This window comes from Tamandua tetradactyla, chromosome 16 (genome assembly GCF_023851605.1).
Source record: "Tamandua tetradactyla isolate mTamTet1 chromosome 16, mTamTet1.pri, whole genome shotgun sequence".
In the NCBI taxonomy this organism is placed as follows: Eukaryota; Metazoa; Chordata; class Mammalia; order Pilosa; family Myrmecophagidae; genus Tamandua; species Tamandua tetradactyla.
Genome location: NC_135342.1, coordinates 51,932,989 through 51,940,309, shown reverse-complemented (window position 1 = coordinate 51,940,309; position 7,321 = coordinate 51,932,989). Strand labels below are relative to the sequence as shown.

The 7,321-nt window shown below is 50.3% G+C and overlaps 1 protein-coding gene and 1 long non-coding RNA gene across 4 annotated transcripts in view; one reads left to right on the top strand and one right to left on the bottom strand.

Moving 5' to 3' along the window:
- Positions 1-265: 265 nt before the first annotated feature.
- LOC143659524 (uncharacterized) lies at positions 266-2,308 on the bottom strand. 2 transcript variants are annotated; one of them, XR_013163594.1, is made up of 3 exons: positions 1,834-2,308; positions 1,047-1,571; positions 266-365 (listed from the first exon to the last, which is right to left on the bottom strand). It is a non-coding gene; the product is annotated as an uncharacterized LOC143659524 (long non-coding RNA). The 2 variants fall into 2 exon arrangements; XR_013163593.1 differs by lacking the exon at positions 1,047-1,571.
- Positions 2,309-2,318: 10 nt separating this feature from the next.
- PRSS54 (serine protease 54) overlaps positions 2,319-7,321 on the top strand; it is a 32,845-nt gene continuing 27,842 nt past the window's right edge. Inside the window, exons 1-4 of one of the 2 annotated variants that reach the window (XM_077132584.1) lie at positions 2,319-2,531; positions 2,897-3,134; positions 3,281-3,372; positions 6,316-6,441. In XM_077132584.1, the coding sequence (XP_076988699.1) occupies positions 3,287-3,372; positions 6,316-6,441 (212 nt within the window). In that variant the 5' untranslated portion in view covers positions 2,319-2,531; positions 2,897-3,134; positions 3,281-3,286. Of the gene's footprint in view, positions 2,532-2,896; positions 3,135-3,280; positions 3,373-6,315; positions 6,485-7,321 lie in introns of both variants that reach the window. The other variant, XM_077132583.1, reaches the window with a different exon arrangement.

Below are 7,321 nucleotides of genomic sequence, written 5' to 3'. Positions count from 1 at the left end.
TGATAGTGTTCCTTTTCTAATGGATTGAGTGGTGAGTTTGGTGGTATGGGGAAGTAAATCTAAAAGACGCTCCTTTTAAACTGAATAATTTAAAATCCAAAGTTGCCATTAGACATATTCACATTAATAGACATAAAGTACACGTGGTACAAATATTATCAGTCAATCTCAAGGAACACTGATTCAGTAATTTGACTTTCAGAAGGCAGTGGCTCACGGAATGCATTTCATTTTGTTAAAATTGAAAAAGTGTTGCACTCAAGCCTTTCTTTGACAAACATGATATCTGTTATAAACTCCAGGAAGATTAAAATATTCTGTGAACGCTCCATTTCACTAAAGTCTTGCAAATACAACACAGATATCTGAAAGTAAAATAAAACCGACAAATTATGTCATGAAAGCATTAAGGCCTTTTCAAACACAAACACAATGCCCACTTTCATAAACAGAAAATATGGGGCCCATAAATGAGGAAAAATTATTTGATCATTTTTTGTTGTTTCATAAGAGATTTTTTTAATGTAGGTAAGCTGTTGTTGCTATGTTTTAAAACCATTTTCCAAAACTATATTAGAAGATGAAGAAATATTTTCCTGAAGGGGAAGCAACTAATTAGACCAGAAATTCGGCCATCACTATTTCCAGGATGACACCTTCAACCTCCTGTTTTGGAAAGGGGTAGACTCATGAGCACATGGAGAGCACTCATCAGTGAAAAATCTCTACATGACTCTGGACTCCACATTCAATCTGCATCTCCAGAATATCTGACAGAGCTTCCAGAACTTGCTGTCATTCCAGATGTCCTTTAATTAAGAGTCAGGATTTTCTAACTTAATGAAAATAATGAATAAAAATAGAAAGTCATGGGTCGAAGAGCCAGATTTGTTTCATCCTATAGATGGAGTCCTCAGTGAAAGACTGCAAATGAATTTCTTCTCAAAGATATAAACCTATCATCACTGTTACTGTTATTATTATTCACCTTAAATAATTAAACACGTGTTTGTTAAGTCATGATTAATCTTTTCTTTTTAATTTACCCAAAGTTGATGATCTGCATTCAGTAGCCCAGAGAGGCTGAAGATTTGCGGCCACAGCTCCCAGGTCTGCTGGGCCCTTGAGAGATTCTGAGCCTTACTGGTGGATTATGTCAGATCGTTACTGATAGGAGATTAAAAAAAACTGTGGTGGTGGCTTCATTTCATGGAGGAATTAAAAGGGGACTGTAGAAAAACTAGGGTCTTGTGTGCTAACTTCAGCGTCCGCACTCTTACAGAGGGCCTCCTGGCTTGGCGCCATCACCATTTCTGCTTCCATCCCTTCTAAAGGCAGCCTCTGGCCTCGGCTGAGAAGTGCCCACTTGGAGTTCGCTCACTGCCCAGGCAATTGAAAGCGTCTGGGTTGGAGCCCTGCCTTTGTCACATTCTAGGTGTGTGACTTCAGGGGAGTGACTTTCCTACTCTGAGCCACCACGTTTTCATCTGAGAAGCTCAGGTAATTCCTTCATCCTGGTAGGATGACTGTGAATTCCCAATAAGAAAATGTGTGTGAAAGCTCTTTGGGACCTGCAATGCAGAACAGATTAAAGAATCAACTCCCACTTCTCCCACTGCCAAAAATCGTTCCCATTCTATTCTCCCAGCAGAAGCCAACCCTGCCTGGCATTAAAGACGCAGGGTGGTGAGGGCTGGGGTACGCAGGACGTCAGGGGAACGAGGAGGGGAAGTATATAGTAGCTCCTTTCAGATCCCGACTTCGTTTTTCATCCATCCACCCTGCCTCCCATCAGCCATTCATCTGTCCATCCAATAAATGTCTTTCAAATACCAATTATGCCCCAGGAGCCTGGGATCCCTCTGAAGCTCCTCGAGTTACATCTAACCACAAAGTTGTCAAGACTTTTCTCGAGTCCAGGCACTTGTGCTGAAACCAAAGCTGCTCCCAGTGGCCAAAGCTCAGTCCCCATTGGGCCCTGCGGTTTGGCAGAGCCAGGCTGGTGGATGACTTGTACCCTCAAGCCAAGGAACTAAAGGAGGCTGGGCTGAGTCACAAACAGAGCACCTGAGGAGCGGAAGAAGGCTTGTGGGGGCTGGATTTGCCAGGCCCACCTTAGTTGTGGGCTCCCTCAGTCCAGCCTGACCAACTCTTGTGGATGCTGAGCATTTGCAGGGCAGGCGCTGAGGGGGTTAGAAGACAGGCCCCGGCCACCACTGGACAGGACTTTGTGATCCAGCAAAAGGGATGTCTTCTCAGCACAGCAGGACCTGGGGAGAACCCAGTCTCAGTGACAGCCCTGCTGAGGCTGGGTCCTCCTGAGTCCCCACTCCTGATGTTTGGTTATGACACCATGGTTACTGTGATGCCACAATGGAACATTCTTCCCCAGCTGCTGGAAAAAATCCTTCTGTTGAGCCCTGTGTAAGGCCAGAGTGAGTTCATTTCTCCTTTAGGAGGAGCAGTTGACAGAAGAAATCTTGAGAACCATCCTGAGGATAACAGACATCGGGTGTCATGAGCAGAAAATGGTGACTTACAACTGCCCTCATGGGTCCTTTAGGCTACTGTGCATTGTTTGAGGCAAGGGTTTGGGCCTGGTGGCACCACCCCTGGAGAAGCATGCTTGGACTTTGGAGTCAGACACAGTCTGTGTTGGAATTCCAACGCTTGCTAGCTGTGGGATCTTGGGCAGGCTACTCAATGTTTCCGAGCGTCAGTTTCCTAGTCTGTAAAATGGGAATAATGCTAGTGTCTGCCTCATGGGATTGCCGTGCCGAGTAACCGAGCCAGATGCCGGGCTGTTACCTGTTAAGGGGAATCGCAGCAGGATTCGAGCCAGCAGAGCTTTAGCAGGACTCGGGCTTGTACTAACCCCGGCCTTTTCTTTCGGCAGCGTTGCATGGCCACCGAGTTAAGGCAAGGGTTGAATTCCAAGGGTCAAAACCCCACCCATTTCAGAGACCCACCTCTCGGGGAAGGCCGGGGGTTCCGGCTGGACTGAGGAGCACGCGGCGGAGCGAGCGCGCCGCCTTCTCTCCCCGGACCCCCGACAGATCGCGCGCAGAGCCTGGGCGTCGGGCGGCCGGTCCCCGCCTCGCTACCGCGCGGAACCACGCTACAGGGGGTGACAGGTGGGTGTCCCCAGCTTTGGAACCTCTCGTCGGTGGAAAGGAAAGCGGCAGGGCCCGACGCTGGGGCAGAGTCACGCCGTGGGGAGGAGAGGAAGAAGGGGCGCGGGTCTGCACGGTGACGGGATGGCTGCCTTTTGTCTCCACAGCTGCCCATGGTGTCCGCTGCGGGTCCCTCTCGGGATGGCGGAGATGAGAGCGCTGCTCTTGCTGCTGCTCTGTGTTTCCCACTCTTCTGCCAGTGAGTGCGGCTTCTTCTGTAGGGAAGAACACGGCAGGGGGCCCATCCGGGGAAATTAAATGGGCCTAGAGAGGGGCGGGGCGGGGGCGGGAGGGGAGAGGGCGCGCTGGCCGCGCTGGTGGCAGGAACCGGACGGGGAAGTGAACTGCGGGGCGTGGATGTGGGAACCCAGGTCTTAACGCTCAGAGCGGCAGCGGGGTCAGGAGATAAGCCTTGGGCTGCAGCCCTCCGACCCGTAGGGGTGCAGCCTGCCTCTCCATCTCAGCCCTCCAGGGGCACCTTCCCCAGGCACGGTCAGATAGGGAAGTGCCCTGGGTCTGGCAGAGTGCAGGGGCCTGTGAACGGTTCTGCGCTTCTTAGAACCAGGCTCACCCTGTGCTTTTAACGCCGGCATTGCTGTTCCAAAGAAACCTTTTGCAATGAAACTAAAAGGGCTTTACTATTCTTTTGCAAACTACAACCCTCAGTTACCAGGCTGGTCCCAGGAATGGGATGGACTAGCGGTAGGGAAGGGGGTGAGGGAAGGGGGCTGCTACTGCTGCCCGTGCCACAGAGGCTACCAGAGCCTTGGTGGCAGATGAAGGGGCATTTGCAGATTTTCTTGGACTAAAGAATTTGGGAAGAAGTGGTAGGGAGATGGGCCCTGAGTGCAGCAGGCTGCCCCTGCTGGCTCTGTCCTTTCCCGGAGTCATACTGGAGATATGAGAGAACCCTCCTTCCCAACACACATGCAAAGAGGGGTACCCTCCACCTTCCTCAGCCTTCTCCACCTCCTCTGCCTCCTTGTAGCCCCAAAGGGCCACAGCCAAGTGACGTCTCTGAGTCAGATTTCCTCATGACACCTGGGCTTCCCAAGGGTTTCATATGTTCAAATGAGCTAGCAGACTAAAGCTTTGAAAAAGCAAAAGTCATCACACTTGTAGTTCTGTTCGGGTTGGAAGAACAGGTTAATGTCTTGCTTGTCACAAGTCGCCCATGTCCTACGAAAAAATCAGACTGAAGATAAGGAATCCTTTCTTTGGTAGTTCCAGGGCACTTAGTGTCCTTGCAAACATCATCTTGCTAACAACCAGCTCTGTCATTGTTCCAGGAAAGTCTCCAACTGACAATGGATGGAGATATTTGGCTCACATGGTGCCTCTGCATGGAGAGGCCTGTCATGGTCCTTTAATGATAACACTGTATGTTCCAACTCTAGATCATAACATGCAACCCTCTGCCATTGGTGCTCACCTCAAAGGTCACCAACTGCGGGAAGCCCTCCTGGACTTCCCTATGCAGAATTCTGCCCCCTCCTCTGCATACAATGGGCACACTCCTTTGTCTCCTCACATGGTCATCACTCTTTCACATGTCTGTCTCCCCCATCAGTGATTCTAGAAGCTTCCTTGATGGCTGTAATATGTAGTCAGAGAGAGACTCACAGCACTACATTCTGCGTGGGAACGGGTGAGATGGGCACCCATGGGTCCACGAAGGATGTGGGAAACCTGTCCCCTGGCGTGGACACGCCATACTGAGCAGTGAGGGAGGACATGGGGCAGTGGAGGGGGTCAGCTGCCAGTGAGAACAAAACAGCAGTGTGAATGCCACGCAGTCATGGGGCCTCTGAAGTGAAGTGGACAAGTGAAAGGAGCTGAGACTTTGAAGGAGTCAGTCCTGTTTCTGACCAGATGACCTTCAAGGGATCTTTCTACTGTGACATTCTAACCTCCTCCGTGACTCTACCGGTATGGAATTCACCACCACAACAAAATAACATGGGGCAATACAGTTATCTCAGACCAACCCAGAACTGGCAGGGGGAGAACATCGCTTAAAACTTTAATTGATGTTTTCACTTTCATTTGAAAGGAAGTCCAGGCTTCCGGCCAGTGGAGGTGATCCAATTCTAGGGCACAGGAAGGCAAGGGCTGGGCAGCCTGTGGGGCCCGAGACAGCCTTGTCTGCCAGGGCCTTTAGCCCCCTGACAACAGGAAGGCAGGGCATGCTTAGTGGGCAGAATGCTTTTGTTCAGTCATTGGATGATTTACTGAGCACCTACTATGTGCCAGGCACTGTGCTGAGGTCGAGGATATACTGGCAAGCAAAACAGGTACAGGAAAGGGAACCCTGCATGCAAATAGCGTTGGCGAGGAGGGACAAGGGCATAACTGAGAGGATGAAGTGTGGCTGCGGCAGAGACTGAGGGGTGTGGAGTCTGCATTCATTGGACCGGCCCTCCACCCTACAGCTGTATAACTTGGACCAGAACTTACCTGCTCACAAATTCAGTTCCCTCATCTGCAAAAGGAGGGGGGCACTGTTCACCTGCCAGGGCTCTCGGGCGGACTGGATGAAGTCGTGTCTGTCGGCATTCTCAAACTTTTTGGCCTCAGTGGACTCCTTTACACTCTTAAAAGATGTTGAGAAACCCAAAGACGTTTCATGTATTGGAGTTGAATCTTTGGATAGTTCCCATATTAGAAATTAAATCTGAGTAAAAATTAAAACACAAGAGTACACACTCGCCATGCTGTTAGCCATCAAAACCATTGACATCATGTAACTTCTGGAAAATTCCACTGTACACTTGTGAGAAAATGGGCATGAGAAAAGGCAGATAACGCCTAAGCATTCTTAGGAAAATAGATGTAACCTCACAGACCCTGGAAAGGGTCTTTGGGGCTTCCAGAGATCTCCAGACTACACTTTGAGAAACACTGATGTATAGAAAAGATTTTGCATACTGCCTGGCACGCCCAGTCCCACAGGTGGACGTGGCCCGTCGTCTAACGCTATTTCCAGGCTCACAGATGCCACCAGTGGGGTGAGCAACAACCCAGAAGAAGCCCTAGGGGAAGTGGGGAGCCAGCAGGAGAGGGGGTCCAGAGGTCTAGTGCGGGGCGGAGGTGGACTCGCGGCCCCGGCGGTGAGCCCCTGCCCCCTCCTTCCCCGCTGCAGGATGTGGCATCCAGAAAGCCTTCACTGCGGTCATTTCCCAGAACATGGTCATCAGCAAGGAGTTCCCGTGGGTGGTGTCCCTGCAGGATTCCCGCTATACTCACCTGGCTTTCGGCTGCATCCTCAGTGAGTTCTGGATCCTCAGCACCGCGTCCACCTTTCAGAACAGGCCAGTACCCCTGCCTTTGGGGCCCCCACAGCTCCCGGGGGCGCAGGCAGAGGCGGGGGGCTCTATTTCCTCCTGAGCCCGGGGGAGGCCCACCAGGGCCCTCTGGGGACGGGGTCACGGGGCCCTGAGTCTCGGGACCTAGTCACTGGTCACCGAGCAGGGCCACAGTCCGCTGTCTTCTCTGCTATGGGGCCGTGGGCTGTGCGACTGACAAGTAAGATGTTTGCTCCCCATTCTATATAGGAAGGAAAGGAAGGGGCTGACTCTCAATACTGGAGGTCCATCCTGGCTCAGCGTGTTCAATCACTCAATAGAAGCCTTGGTTTCTTTTAAAACAGTTTCCCTGGGCCTTAAAAATATTCCTGCCATAAGTATGTACATTAAAAAAAGACTGGAAGGAAATTCGTAGATGCTTGAAGAGTGCTTATCTCTGGCTGTTTAGGATTCACAATCACTGTTTCCTTCTTTGAACTTCTCTGTAGTCTCCAAATTCTGTATAAGAATTATTTTAATGTTATTAAAGGAATATAATTCTTTTTTTTTTTTTTGGTATACCATCTCAATTACCAGTGATTTCACTTTTGGGAATCAACATTAAGGGAATAATTTCCATCAGTGAAAAAATTTTAAGAAAAAGTTGTTCGTGGGAATTTTAATAGTCTTCCTTAGCAAAGTATCAGAAACTGGGTGGTTTAAAAGAAGAAAAATCATTGTCTCTCAGTTCCGGAGGCCAGCTGTCAGCGGGGCCGTTCTCTCCTATAGATCCCACCTGAGTCTCCCTCTCCTCTGGCGGCTGACCATCCTTGGCACCCCGTGGCTCCCAGCTGCACACCTCCA